The following is a 14,879-nucleotide window of genomic DNA, read 5'->3' on the forward strand; positions in this document are numbered from 1 at the left end:
AATGGTACGAGTATTTGGAAATCTAGGAACTCGCAGGGTTTTTTTGATTACAAGAATATACTGACAAACAAATCTTAATCATTACATGAAATCAAAGTAACATTAAAATCAAAACTGAAAAATCAAAGTTGCATATCTTCACGCTACAAAGTTCAACAACAATATATTCAGAACGCTTAAAACGAACTAAATCTTGGTCTAAGATTAGCCCAGATTTACTTTCTGATATTAGACATGAGATATTTTTGTTAAAACATAAAGAAAGTACTTAAATTAAGTCACTAAAGCCACTCAAATTGTGGCGAATTCACTGAGTGGCGAATGGGAGCAAAGAGTTTAAGCAAAAACACAGCGGATTTGGTTTCAAGAATCAATGAAGTCTTTCTCTTACTACAGATCCTCAAGTGTGGTCTAATACTGTGGATTCGAAACTCAACTGGAATGCTTATTTAGCTAAAATAACTATGGTTTTTAAATAAAACTTGTAGAAATCCGGAAGGAACTATTGTATTACCCAAGTTGACCATACTATATTTGTTGTCTCCTTGATTTGATAGGCAAAAGCTGAACAGAATATCAAGAAGGTCTCGCTTAACTAATGAAATATAGTTGAAAGAAGACAAAAGGAAAATAAGAAAAGGATTTTAAATCAATATCAAAAATTACCAAAATCCTTGATCTAAAACAGGGGGGGAAAACGAAGAAGTAGTATACCAGGATTTGAGTACGATTAGGAGATTAGGTAATGACTGTCAGTAATTTTGATGCGAGGCATACTTTAGAAATAATATAAATAAGTAAATAATATAAATAATAATAGTATATAAATAATAATAATAAGTAAAAGAAATAAAGAAAGAAATATTGAGTTCTCGAGTGTGCAGGGTTAGATCGGGATACAAGGAATGGGGAGTTAGAGATATGGTGAAATATTTTGGATAAGAGGATTTGGATAAGGTACAGATAGCAGCAGCCCTTTACACTTCCTGTACGCCTCCAGTGATCTCAAAAAAACAATCTTTTTAGGGCGGCCAACAAGCAGTCCAGAGTGTAGTCTAAAAGAGAAGTCTAAAACTTGATTCGAGCACAGCACGTCTATGTGGGTATTTGGGTTCTACGTCTTGGATATAGTCCAAGGTAACAAATTGGAGCTGGAGGAATGGAGTTTCCAGTTAAGATAAATGAGAGGAAACGTTTCTCGATCAACATACTTGCTCTACTCTTGAAATTAACGGATATGATACGAGTTTGGAGAAAACAGGATACTAAGACGTAAACTTAATAATCAAATTGCAGTAAAGGAATATCGCCTGAGTTTTCCACAAATTTGTCTAAAAAAGAAAAATTACATTTCTAGATATCAGTACCAACAGAACTTAAGTAATTTCAACGAAATGATGCTGCGCGATGTTGAACTAAACCAACCATATGATCCTCTCCCAGGAAAAGCCGTACACAATAAATCTGTATTTGATTTTGATGCTGTATCCATCATCACTTGACTTTCTCTTAAGAGAATGAAAAAGGCACACTACAGATTCTTCAAAGACATTAAAAGAAATCTTTATCTTAATTATAAATAAAATTTATTTATAATGAAGAGTGAAATAAAAAGTGAAGGTATAAAAATATATTTTAAATTATTTATGTATTAATTAAGAAAAGAGGGAGAGATGTAATACATAAATAAATAAATTTAAAACGGTACACGATCTGTGTTGAAAGGCAGAATTTGGATTGGATGTTGGGGAAAGATATAGGGCTGAGGCGGGGAAATAGTTTACTAGTTTGAAGTGGGGCGGAAGAGGTATATAGCCGCCCGGCAGTGACGTACACCACAGACAATAGCCAGCTTCAGAACGGTTGTCATTACAGAAAAAAAAACAGAAAAAATGTTGTTAGCAAATAGTCGTAATAGCGTGAATTTACTTTTCATTACAACTATATTATATAGTACCTGTTCTATAGTATTCGCGGATAGTTTAGAAGGTAATTTACGTGTATTATATCGTTCTTTAGAGAAATGTGAGCGTACACATCATGATCTGAGCACATGTATCCGATTGAAAGCGGTCACCATGCTGGAGCGTGCATTAACCTCTGAAACGCCAATAGTTATCAATGATTATTTGGCGGTGACGCCAGACAAAAGTGCTCTGGAGAATGTGACCACCCAAACGGAACAAGAGATTGAATCAACATTGCCGAAGAATCATGAAGAAAAAGAGGCCGCATTGGATGAACTCATTGTGGACAAGATGAGCCGATATATCCAATCTAGATCATTACGATTCTCCATGCCATCTGATATGTCTGAAGGTATGTTAGAACTTATTAAATAAGGGGGATAAATCAACAGGTTTTATCAAGGATTCCTCGCCATAAACTAGATTATATACACATACTTTTTGCTGGTTAATAGAAGTATATGGACATCTTTTTGTTGATGCTGCGAACTATATGGTCTACCTGCTACCACCATTTTGTGGTAAGCAACCTTCCCTAAGAGGGGGTTAACTTATTACTCTGGCATGCCAACTAAAGTAAAAGCTCTTTCTTCAGTATAGATCTCTATAAAAGGGGTTTTCACTTAATTGGACTTTGGAAGCTGAATTAGTAATTAGTCTGCACGTTACAACTTATGTAGGTGAGCTAGTGTATGTGTGTGAGTGTAACATGAGGGTGGGATGGGAGTGAATGATATGAGTTCGTTAAACCCAAATAAAACAACTAAATTTCATCAGGTTTCGAACTTGAATGTATTTACAGGGAGGAAATACGGCAGTAAGGCGTCAAGATAACCGTGCGGTTATAGACTAGACCCGCAATGCTAAGGTGTATTGTTGGTTAAATGGGTTCCGATTCCCCCGGTCTAGGAGTTGGATTTTATTTAATAGTTAATATGAGGAATTTATAGTCAAGTATGTTAGGAGGTTATAGGCTAGACCCGCAAAGCTAAGATGTATTGTTGGTTTAGTGGGTTCCGATTCCCCTGGTCAAGGCGTTGGATTTTATTTAATGTTTAATAAGAGAAATTTGTAGCAAAGTATGTTTGGCGGTTATATGCTAGACCCGCAAAGCTAAGATGTATTGTTGGTTTAGTGGGTTGGATTCCCCCGGTCTAATCTTTAGATTTTATTTAATGGTTAATATGAGGAATTTACAGTTTATAGTATGTTTGTCGGTCGCCTCCGTCCACGACACCTAATTTGGCATTTAGAAGTAAAACCTGCTTCAAAAAATAGGTAATTAATTTAATTTTTACTGTAAGGCTGGGTTATCCTTGGAGACATCAAGATCTCTGGAAAGGAAGCAATTAAAAACTGCCTCAAACAGAGATGTACCCTATTTTAAAGTGAATCATCACTTCTCTGGAATCTAGTAAAACACATAATTTTATAGTCAAGGGACCAATGGATAGTTAGAACAAGTTCTTTTATTGAAACAAACAATATTTACAACGAAACAATAATCATTACTTATATTATAAAATCCAATTTTATCCATTTAGGATTGTAGGGCACCTTTCTAAGAAAGAAGAAAACGCTTATCTGATCAGATATTTCGCGCCTTAAATTAAATGGTAACAATTCTTTATTGAACAAAAGGGTAAATAATTAAAGAACAAACAAATATGTAGGTAATCTAACTTTAGGAAATCCTTCAGATGGAGGTTGATGGTTTGAAATAAAGAAAGTTCTAATTCCCTTAAGTAAAGTCAACTTATAATAAATAAGTAGATAAGTATAGTAACACAAACAGCTGACAAGTACTGTTAATCAAATGGTTGAATTAAAGAAGGCACACTTTGTTTTAATTAACATAAAGGATAATCAAATCGTTAATAAGTGGGCTCAAGATTTACTACTTACGTTTTAAGTAAGAGTAGCAATATATCCGGCCCTTGATAGGGATTACCCAAGACAGGAATGACGTACTTCCTGTAGAAGTTATCAGTTAGTACCAAATTGTTTCAGATTTTCTTAAATTTGGGGAATCATACAATAGAATGTGGTACTAAATGTACCACAGAGATCAGGGATTCTCTTCTCGGACAATTCTTAAACATCGACTGTCTTCGTCACTTGATTAGTGTCAATCAGTGAAATCGCCTGGTGCGAATTTAGGCTTCAGACACACACACAAAAAAAAAGAGAGTAATATCTGCTACCACTTCATGGCTGTACGATAATCACAAAAAGAACGATGAAATTTTTGTGACGCATTTCCTGCTAGTGGAGTTCATACTTTCTTGTCGTTTCCATTTTCATCTATACAGAGGGCCCCATAAAATATTTTAAGAAAGAATAAAGAAATAAAATTATGCTTTGTAAGGGAAAAAACATAGAATATAAATAATTTTTTTATAGAATCTTTACGCTGGTACGAACGTTTGCAATTTCTAAAGAATACTTTGTAGGTAAACGCGTAACGTCTGATTTACTTTTCTTTTGCAAGTTCTCTCTAGTTCTCTCATAGATTTGTAATCGAACGTGTAGAACAGATAAAACATTAAAAAAAAACGAATATATCCTTTACAGAGGATACAAAAACTGGATTTCCGCTAAGGTCTGACTTCCTTTACAACTGTAGAATATTCTTTCATTTATTCCCCCCCCAAAAGTGTTGACGTCAAACTTTTTTTTTTATCCAGAAAAGCTAAGGATTTCTTAGGAAAATTCAGTATTAGAGAAGATGACCGCCTTTAACAGCTTCAAAATTAAATTTTACTTAAGAATATCCAAATGAGACTAATTCCCCAAGAATGTACGAGTCAGAAAATTGCTTATTAATGTTTTCTACTTAGATTTTGGTCTTTTCTTCTTTCTTTTACCCCTAAAAAACCACACTTTTAAATACTTTAAAAAGCTCACAATAAGACTGGATAGAAATGGCGATGATACACGGACTTAATAAAAGTATCCACCAATCATTTTAACTGCACCACCAAATCTAAGCTAATGATGTCCACTGGACCTTTCACTAAATTATTAGTGGTAAATAGAACAGCCAATCCAATCTGCTCTTACCAAAAATCAATAATTGATTTTCAATCATTTAAAATTAGATTTTTTTGGTTTTTATAATGGCTATAAGTCAACTGATTACTAGATCTACGTTCGGTGGTGATTTCTTAAAAAGTAAAGTTAAGGTTTTACAATGAAGTAAGATTTACGAATTGCTTAAATGTCTGTGTGAGGGTAGGTTAAGTTCAATTAACTTAGCCGTCAAGTAACGCTAAGCCAATATACGTGACAATTATGGTTGCCAGAAATGATTCAAGTTGTTAGTCTGAGATTTGGTGTCCCAAGTTCAATTTTAAGAATAAAAATATAAGTAAAATAAATTTTTCTGAGGAAATGATTTCGTCGAATTACGCCAAAGTAAGCGGAAGTATGGCGAAAAGTATCAAAAATTAAAAAAAAAATAGTTTCTTACCGGAAATACATGTATTTTTAGATCCCCAAATACGAGAATCAAAAGGTTAAATGCACTTTCAATGCCTGCACGGCTCTAAACCTGCTGCAGTACTCTATTTTGTAAGATTTTTGCATTGACGAAATGTAACCATCTGGCCAAAATTGACAAAAGTTTTGAAAGCATTTTTTTACGGGAACATTTCTTAGTTATGGTGAAGAGGAAGCCCACATTAAACAAGGAAACTGCAGTTGGATATATTTCATGGAGATTTCATGGTTTTACTGCGAGAAGTTTGTACAGAGAACATTTAATGTCTTTACAAATGACCAATGATGATGACTTAGCTGCATTGTCTCTATGGTAACGGCAATTAAATAATAATAAAACCTTTTTTAGAAACTTTATTCAGGATAATGTTCTTTGTATTAATGGAAGTATTAAAAAAAAAGGAAGTTTAATATTACTTAGCTAAATGCTCAATTTTAACGGAAATACATCATTCCTATCTTGGTCGCGAAATAGGCCAAACTTGTTGATCGTTTAAGTGAATTAATCTTAAATTTATTCTGAACATTATTGAGTCTTCCTTCCTCGATGTATTGAAAAAAGATGTATCACGAAAGCATACTTCCATGGAATTAAAAGAAATGGAATTGAACTATGGATCAGCAAGGTTAATTTTATAGAAGGGCCCATTTTTGAAAAATGAAATACTTTGCAGTATTCATAGCAAAAATTTTTTGAAATTTTTTACACGCACGAAATTCGTGTTTATATCATTTGATTTAACCCGATTTTGGTGAGCGTATAATTAAGGCAGAACTTGTATCATGTTCTTTTTTGTACTCTAACGTAATTGAGTTACGCATTAAAAAGGAGTAACTCAAGTTTATTGGGCACCTTTTTTTTGAGAAAAGAATTGTATAATTAATTAAAGGGCGAAGAGTTTTAATTATATTTTTAAGAGCACGGAGAATGACCTAAATAATAGTTAATCAGAACAAAACGAGATAACATTAAACGAGATTTTGCATGAGTAAAAATGAATAATTAATTTATTAAAATAAATAAATAAAATTATGAATAACGCAGTAAGCAATGTAGGCAGGCATCAATTTAAAATAAAACAATCCATTTTACCGTGAAAATAATTCGCTCTTAGAAGAATATATATATATATATATTCAAGATTCATGTTCCAGTTGGTCAAGCAAGGAGAACTGCTGTTAAAGTACTGGTATGGAATTAACAGCTTAACAATTTTCCATCATTGAAATGTAAATTTATGAAAATCCGCCCCGAGGGGGTGTGATTAACTAAAAGAAAATTATTTGAATTAACATATTTAATGTGGCGCACAATAATAATAAAACAAAATTAAGAATGAAACTTTTTACAAATGAAGATGACGTAGGATTTCCGTTTGGTTTTATGGACTCGGGTTAAAGCCATGTTTGCCATCTCAACATCCACTTTGTATTCTCAGTGGTAACAGCAAGCATTGCTTACGAGATATGTAAGCCTAGCATGGTGATATCTGGCCCAATAGTAGTGAACAAAATAGGCAGTCGTTGTATACATAATAACATGCGCAACAGAAACCTAATTGGACTTCAGGAATCGAATTGTTAAAAGTTCTAAGTCAAACATTCTTCTAAGTAATCACAGACTCCCAAACACTACAGTCAGTAAATTCAACGCCCGACCCCACATAAAATATTATTCATGCCTAAAGTCTCTCCAAAAAGGTACCATTCACATCCTGGTCTAAAAGAAGCCTTTTATTCAAGACCTAATTTTTAGCTGTATTTTTTTTTTTTTTAAATTCGGTTAATGAGATACCTGAGGTGACGTAGCCTGTAGAAGATTTTGTTTAAGGGCAACAATTTTAAAGGGTTTTAATAGGTACTGTTGGGCAACTTCGGGGTTTTTAAAGTACTTTTAAAAAAACAAAAAACCCTGAAATATTACCTACATTTACTTCCTTAGCAGCAGTTAATAATAATTTACAGAATAAAACTAGGAAGGGATGGAATTATATGAATACAAACTGATATAATGACAGACAAATCTCATCTTAATCTGATCTTGGTCCAGCGTCAGATGGATTTCCAACCGTGAATTTGGTTTCTGCTTTAAACTTTCTAGGTAATTGTAGAACAGAAATATAATGAAGGACTTTTCGTTTTTTTTAGAATCTGGATATTGCTCTAAATTTTATCAAAAATGCAAATTATCTAGATATTTAGAAAGTAAGTTTATTTTGTTGGCATTAAAGAAAGAATAGTCTTAATTTTACAGAACAAATTTAGTGTGAAAAAAAGATGAGTTACTTGTAATTAGGTTTGGTTTTTTATATAGATTTAATAGATTATTACGACAGTATCTTTAGAGAAAAGTATCTCTGCAAAGTCGTGCAACTTAAGGTGGCAAACCGAAGTTTCACCTTTTCTACACAACTAAACTGGATAGGAAAAAAGAAGTACCAAAAAAAAAGAAAAAAAGAAGTGTCAGAATAAATGCATTTATTACGTCACGAAAGGAAAACATCTTTTTCCTTTACATTTGTGCCAATCAGAAAAGTTTTCTTAAATAATAATTATTCGATTATGTCTCCATGATTTGTAGTAAATTATGAATGAACATAAAACTAAAACATCAAAATCATTTTTACAATTCAGTTTGGCTTTGTAAATGGGTGTTACACTCAATTCGAATCCCAAGGAAAGCAACTTTTTGCTAAAAAAAATGTTAATAGTAAAGTACATACTTCCGCCTCCATTAACGGCACATCATTGGTAGTTGAACGATAACCCCCTGCGTGAAAAAATAGGCGATTACTTTACTGTAAAATTCGCACCACTTGAATGCTCTAATTATAACGAAAACGGACTGCGCAAAATTTAACAAATAATTCAAATAGCTTTAAATTTTTTAGTAAAATAAGTAAGTAGTTGTAAAGTAATTGCACATTTTTTTTAGACGGGGTTTTAACGTCGAACTACCAAATTATAGGGACGAGGGCGGAAGCTCGTACTTAACTATTACAGTTTTTTCTAACCGAGTAAAAAGCCGCTACACTCGGGATTCGAACTGGGGATCTCCAACTTATAAAGCCACGCTTTCCAAGCCACTTTACCAAACACTAGCACGTTTAACTTTATTAGTTACCCACAAGCATACAAAGTAGATTAAATTATTTACTATTTAGAAATCAGCCATTTTTAAGTGATGAATGTCTTTCTATTGCTTTTTTTTTTTTTTAAAGAAACCGGAAGGAAGAAGGACAAAGGCAAAGGAGGCGGTTTGATCGTGGCTGCTCTAGCTATGGGCGCCATGCTGATACAACTAGCCATGGGTAAAATTGCACTATTAGCTGGTAAAGCATTACTAGTCGGCAAAATGGCGTTACTCTTGTCGGCGGTGATCGGCCTAAAGAAACTGGTCGGCAGCAGTGGAGGCGGAGAAAGTCATCAGGTTGTTTACGCCACTGAACACGGAGGCGGTGGCGGCGGCTGGGGCAGGAGTATCCAGGTAAAACCAGAGGAACAACCACAGCAACAGCAACAGGATCAACAGCAATACCATGCTCACAAGCTGGCCTACAGCGCACAAGCTAGGGCACAGTCTTCGTAAAGAAGATTGCAAAAACAAATCGACCAGGACAAATTTGACAGACTGGACGTACTTAATTTATTTTGTGTGTTTATAAATTATTTATTTATTTAATTTATTTAAAATAAAGCTGCTAAAAAAAAGCGCTAGAAAATTACTAACCAAATTTATTTAAAAAGCAATAATAAATCCTGTATTTAATTACAATATTCTCAGATGCTGCTATTACACCGTCATTTCTTTGAAGGGAGTGGAAAAACAGTAAAGTAATCTGTAAGATATAAAGGGTGTTCATTTTAAGACGGCTCAAATGCATTTCATGCTTAAACGGTAGATCTGAGCGAAAAATGGTAGAGGAAAAATTTGTAGCCCGTCACCTCTAGTTTCAGAATATGTGACTTGATTTTCAAGATTCCTGCCCGCATACGCGGCTGACGCGCGACCAAAAGTGAGGGTTTGCAGTTGACCCCCATTTTCATATACACACAGTTTTAAAGAGTATAAAAAGTTATGAAAGAAACCGGAAACCGCATTTCGATATCTTTAAAATTAAGGGTGCTAGGCCATTTCAAAATCTGGATATTTATTAATCATATTTCAATTTTTTAACTTGTTATCAAAGAGAAAGAAGAGCACGCGACAGGTCATTCTTATGTATTTTTTTATCCCCTTTCTACTAAAAATGTTGCGAAGGCAGTAATGCTAATATTTTTCTTCATATCGGGAAATAAGTCGTTTTCCGAGTGATTTTTCTAAGAAAAATGAAATGTTAAGAGCTTTAAATGTTCTCAGGCATACACAAAATGGCTAAAAATTAATTTTACATCTGTTACAAACAAGAAGGTTTAATAATTATTTGGTAATTTTGGGAGAGTTGCGTTTAATTACCAAGAAAATTGGAAACCTCCTGCCACATATTTAAGTGATTAAATATCTTTCATGTAAAGGATCAAACTTATTCTTTAATTTATCAAATAATGCTCTTTACTCAACTTGGGAAGCATGTACTGCGCCTTCAAAGGTGCCTCCTCAGATACAGAGAGCAGTTGATAACCTCCTGGCTAACCTGGCTTGCGAGCTTTAATTTTGAAGATATCGAATTGCGGTTTCCGGTTTCTTTCACAACTTTTTATACTCTTTAAAAACTGTGTGTATATGAATATAGGGGTCAACTGCGAACCCTTACTTTTGGACGCGCGTCAGTCGCGTAAGCGATCAGGAATCTAAAATCAAGTCACATATTCTGAAACTAGAGGTGACGGGCAACAGAATTTTTCCTCTACCATTTTTTGCTCAGATCAACCGTTTAAACATGAAATGCATTTGAGCCGTCTTAAAATGAACACCCTGTATATCTCCTACTTACAAATCTACGCTTCATAACCATTACACCAACAGCAAGAAAAAGATTATTCCAAATTAGGTTTAAGAATTATTTATGTACTTTTTTTGGACTGTGAATACGACTTCCCTTTTTACATTTTTATGAAAGCCTTTCCAAATTTGATATCAAGTGGCTTAAGGAATAATTTAACAGCTGGCCTAGCTAGCTCACTCTTTGAAAACTAGTTTTTTTTTTGGACTAGCATACTTCATAACGGGCACTTCCGGAGAAATTTGGTTCAATTTTTTATACCAACAGTTCGAAAAGAAGGTAATACAAATTATTTTACTGATTGTAGGGTATGTCTCCACTACCTAAACTCAAAATTACAATACTTTGCTTTAGCTAGAAAATATAAATAATAACTTCTAAAAGAGAATGTAGCAATATATAGATAATAATAATTTTAAACTGAGGAAAAAATATGGTTATCACTAGAGCAGTTGGACGCGTAAAGTGGAATCGAGCTAAAAGTAATAATAATAAAACAACCGAGCAGTAATCAAGGGTGGTGGCCGTGACCAGCTGACCAGTGCCTTTAATATCATAATTCAGATGGCATAATTCCAGGTTAAGCGATAAGAAAATACACATGGGCAATCGGAAAAAAAAATAAAAGAAAGTAAATATAACCGTACGAATGGCCGAACATTTTCTTTATTACTGTATGATTGTTCTGCTTTTAAAGGCCGATTTATTGTGCGTAATATTTGCTTACGATTTTTGTTTTTAATCCTCTGGTAGTCATTTAGGCCATCTAGGACCTATCATTACAACTATTGAAAATCCAAACTAAAAGAAACTCTAGTTTTTAAGTAGTAGATTATACTTTAAAGAAAACTGTTATCTACATTTGTGTGTTAGTTTTTAACTTTCTCTAGCAGCCAGCAGAGAGCGAACGTAGATTAAAGATGCTGTGGATGAATAAAACCAGATTCTCTTGCCACCTAACAACTATATTGTGGTTCCCATATTTATTTATTATTGAGCCATGGGTAGGGTCCTGTTTTTTCAAAGGGCTGCAGCCAAAAAAGGGTTATTGTGACATCCGCTTGTAAGGTTTTTACAACGGAAAGATCGTAAACAGAAAGAAAGGTTGTGCTAAATAAAGCCAAATCCCTTAAAGCAATATTGTGACTCCCTTAATTCATTAATCGGTACCTAGAAGGGTTCTGTTCATCAAGGGACTGCAGCTAAAAAAGGGTTATTGTAACATCCGCTTGTAAGGTTTTAGTAGCGGAAGCTTGGCTTTTTATAATTCAACTTTTTTCGTACAGCTAACAGAAAGAAAGGTTGTGCTAAATAAAACACAAATCTCCTGCCTCCTTAAAGCTATATTAGGATTCCCTTAATTCATTAATCGGGTTCTGTTCATCAAGGAGACTGCAGCTAAAAAGGGGTTATTGTATTGCATCCGCTTATAGGTAGGCTTACCATAATTACGAAGAGCCAAACCGGGACGCAGAGGAGGAAGAGGTTCATTTTCGTTTTGCTTTTCGCTTAATTTGTGTTTTTCATATTTGAAATGCAATCAAAATTACTAAGAACTGTAAACATATTAATAAATGGGCGCGGGGGAACGATCGGCCGGGGTGTCGGTGTTGTTCAAGTTTCACCGGGACGCCGGGACAGGGATCTCAAACCGGGACCATCCCGGTCAAACCGGAACGTATGGTAAGCCTACTTATAGGCCGATCAAGCTTCTTCCTCCTTTTGGTTTGAGTGCATCGCCGGCCTCCAAAGAACGACAAATGTAAGATACAAAACTACACAATAAAACACGCAAAAACAACATAAAAGAAAACTACGTTAGCAATTCATGTTACACAGATCTCAAGTTTACAAAAATAACTGTTCCGGATATGTAAAAAAATACAATGAAAGTAGGCTGTATGTATTTTTACAGTAAAATGCAACAACTAAGTTTTTTTTCCTTCTAAGATGGAAATGGTAAAGACATGAATTGTCAGTTTATATTTCTCAGCATTATCATTTCTTTACAATATCTAAAACGTCATCACTTGAGAAAACGGAAGTAAACATCGGGGAGTGCGTGCGTCCAGTAATTTGGGAATATAGAAGTAGGCAAAAGGCATACAAACAAAACTACTCTCCACAGTAAACGTTACCATTAACTTTTTATAATAATTACAACGATGATATTATGTTGCTGGCAGAACCATAACCAAACACAATGTTGCTGGCAGAACAATGTTGAGAGGGAAGAAAATAAACCACTACGTCAATTATTCCCAGGGAAGATTTTTGTGCCTACTTAGGTGTTTTTTCCATTTTTGTTTTGTTTACCATCTTCTACAATACTACTAAGAAAAGATATCACAATCTTAAGAGATTTTTTACTCGTATTTTGAGTTTTCACAGGAATTTCTGTCTCTGTATGTGTGCGTAAATGTATTCAACAAAAAATTGCCGGAAGTTGTAATTTAATATTTCGCCAAGATAAAGGATGCGACAAAATGGTTTTGGTAAAAATCTACTGACCAGAAGAAACACTTTAGAAAATTATTTTTTTAAGATTTTCCTCAATTTCACACCTCACCATTTCGCTGAGAGATGAGCGAAGGTAGTAGTCTAGTTCAGGTAGCCTGAAGAATATAATCTGGAAAGAGGGAAGCAAAAGAACGGCATTCAGGAGGCAAGATGCCAGAATGGTGCATGTCCATCTTCTTCCAAGGTGTAAATACGACACGTGCCGAAGGCACTGAGGGCACTCAGTATGGATAAACAAAGCCTCGGAGGTAAGGAAGAGCATCTTCACAGAGTAATGGTAGCTTTTACGCGGTTGACGCAGGCATATTTGCGGACCAACCCTCAGGAAAGGCTTTTTAAAAAATATATTGCAGCGGAAGAGAGGATGTATCCTATTTTGGGGAATGGTCACTGGACACTCCCTTCTCTTTTTTGGGGGGAATTTTAACCTGGCACTAGTGGAAGATACAATAGATCTAACAGAACAGTCACAGTTTAAAACACCCTGGGATTAAAAGTAGAAATAATAAAACTTAGTTAAAAATGAAATGTAATAAAGCAAATTGAGGAGGTGTATAAAGAAGGAAAGAAAGTTAAAAGAGAAAATAGCAAAAGTGGTTTTTGCAGGGCAGAAGTAAGAAAGATGTCGATGTAATGTTGTAATGCTTCAGAGGACATGGATATCAGTTTTATACTAACGGAAGATGAACATAGAAGTGCAACTATATAATTATATATAACATGTAATTACAGTATAATAACACAAAACGTCATTATTACAAGTCTAGAATGTCACCGCTGGAACATAGTGTAAACATTAATGACACTTGGGAGACGTAATTATTACTATTAGGCGAAGTAAAACTAGAGCAAACTTTAATGTTACTAACCTAGTAATACCTACCTTCTTATTTTTATGGAATTAATTTCATTGCAGTAATAAATATCGAGATAAATTAGTCAAACCACCAGCACCATCCATAATTTATGGTCTTAATATCAATAAGGAATTTATGGCATAGTTTGTTGGGATAAAGAATTAATCCAACAAAATAAGAAGGATCGCCAGCCACCATATTGTAATTCTGAGAAGCGCCACGGTAGCCGAGCGGTTATAGGCAAGACCTGCAAAGCTAAGATGTATTGTTGGTTTAGAGGGTTCTATTCCCCCGGTCTAGGGCTTGGATTTTATTTAATGGTTTAACATGAGAAATGTATAGTAAAGTATGCTAAGCGGTTTAGGCTAGACCCGCAAAGCTAAGATGTATTGTTGGTTTAGTGGGTTCGATTCCCCCGGTCTAGAGGCCTTAGATTTTATTTAATGTTTAATATGAGAAATTCGTAGTAAAGTATGTTTACTAATCGCCTCTGTCCACGACCACTAATTTGGTAGTTGGACGTAAAGCCTGCCTACAAAAATAGGCACTACTTTACTTTGCAATTTTGAGTAAACGTACAGGATTTACTCCATAATTGCTGTTTTTTTTTTTTTTTTCTTTCTCCCTTACGATCAAAAAGCATCAAAATTGTCAAACACAGCGAGCAATTTGGCATACTCATCGCGATCGAAACGTTAAATCACATAACGCGCATTGGAGAGATTCTCAAAAACATTTTGCCTTTTCTTTCTGGAAATCTCGAATTACTTTTAACATCCCTTAAGAATTCCCTAAGTAACCTCCTAAGGCATAGGTGAGATTCATTTTAAAAGTACTACTTGGGTCCGAATTTAGGATGTCTTTTCACAGCAGTGTTGCAACCTACAGGTGATTGCTATAACTACGATTTGCTTACGACTGCACTAACTAGAGCGACATACATCGTTAGTTCTGTGTACTACAATAAGTACAGAAATTAGAGTAAGTTTTTACTTTACTAAATGTAGATACGAGTTTAAAAATCATCGCATTACATAAATAAAACCAAAATTGCATAAAAAAAATATTCAAATTGTTAAAAAAAAAAAATA

General features: G+C 34.4%; 2 protein-coding genes across 21 annotated transcripts in view; one reads left to right on the forward strand and one right to left on the reverse strand.

Annotated features, from left to right (window-relative positions):
- Positions 1–14,879, reverse strand: part of LOC141446838 (uncharacterized) — a 366,903-nt gene that overhangs the window by 207,784 nt on the left and 144,240 nt on the right. The gene's annotated exons all lie outside the window — the stretch shown is intronic.
- On the forward strand, positions 1,452–9,173 carry LOC141446831 (uncharacterized). Its single transcript, XM_074113665.1, has 2 exons — positions 1,452–2,319; positions 8,690–9,173. The coding sequence occupies exons 1-2, from the start codon at positions 1,893–1,895 to the stop codon at positions 9,055–9,057; spliced, it is 795 nt and encodes a 264-aa protein (XP_073969766.1). The 5' UTR covers positions 1,452–1,892; the 3' UTR covers positions 9,058–9,173.

Source organism: Rhodnius prolixus, unplaced genomic scaffold (genome assembly GCF_049639745.1).
Source record: "Rhodnius prolixus isolate KJV_2025 unplaced genomic scaffold, Rpr scaffold_7, whole genome shotgun sequence".
Classification (NCBI taxonomy): Eukaryota; Metazoa; Arthropoda; class Insecta; order Hemiptera; family Reduviidae; genus Rhodnius; species Rhodnius prolixus.

Coding starts and splice junctions, on each gene's coding strand:
- LOC141446831 (XM_074113665.1), top strand. CDS start 1,893: ATGTTGTTAGCAAATAGTCGTAATAGCGTGAATTTACTTTTCATTACA. Junction 2,320..8,689: donor GCCATCTGATATGTCTGAAG/GTATGTTAGAAC, acceptor TTTTTTTTAAAG/AAACCGGAAGGAAGAAGGAC.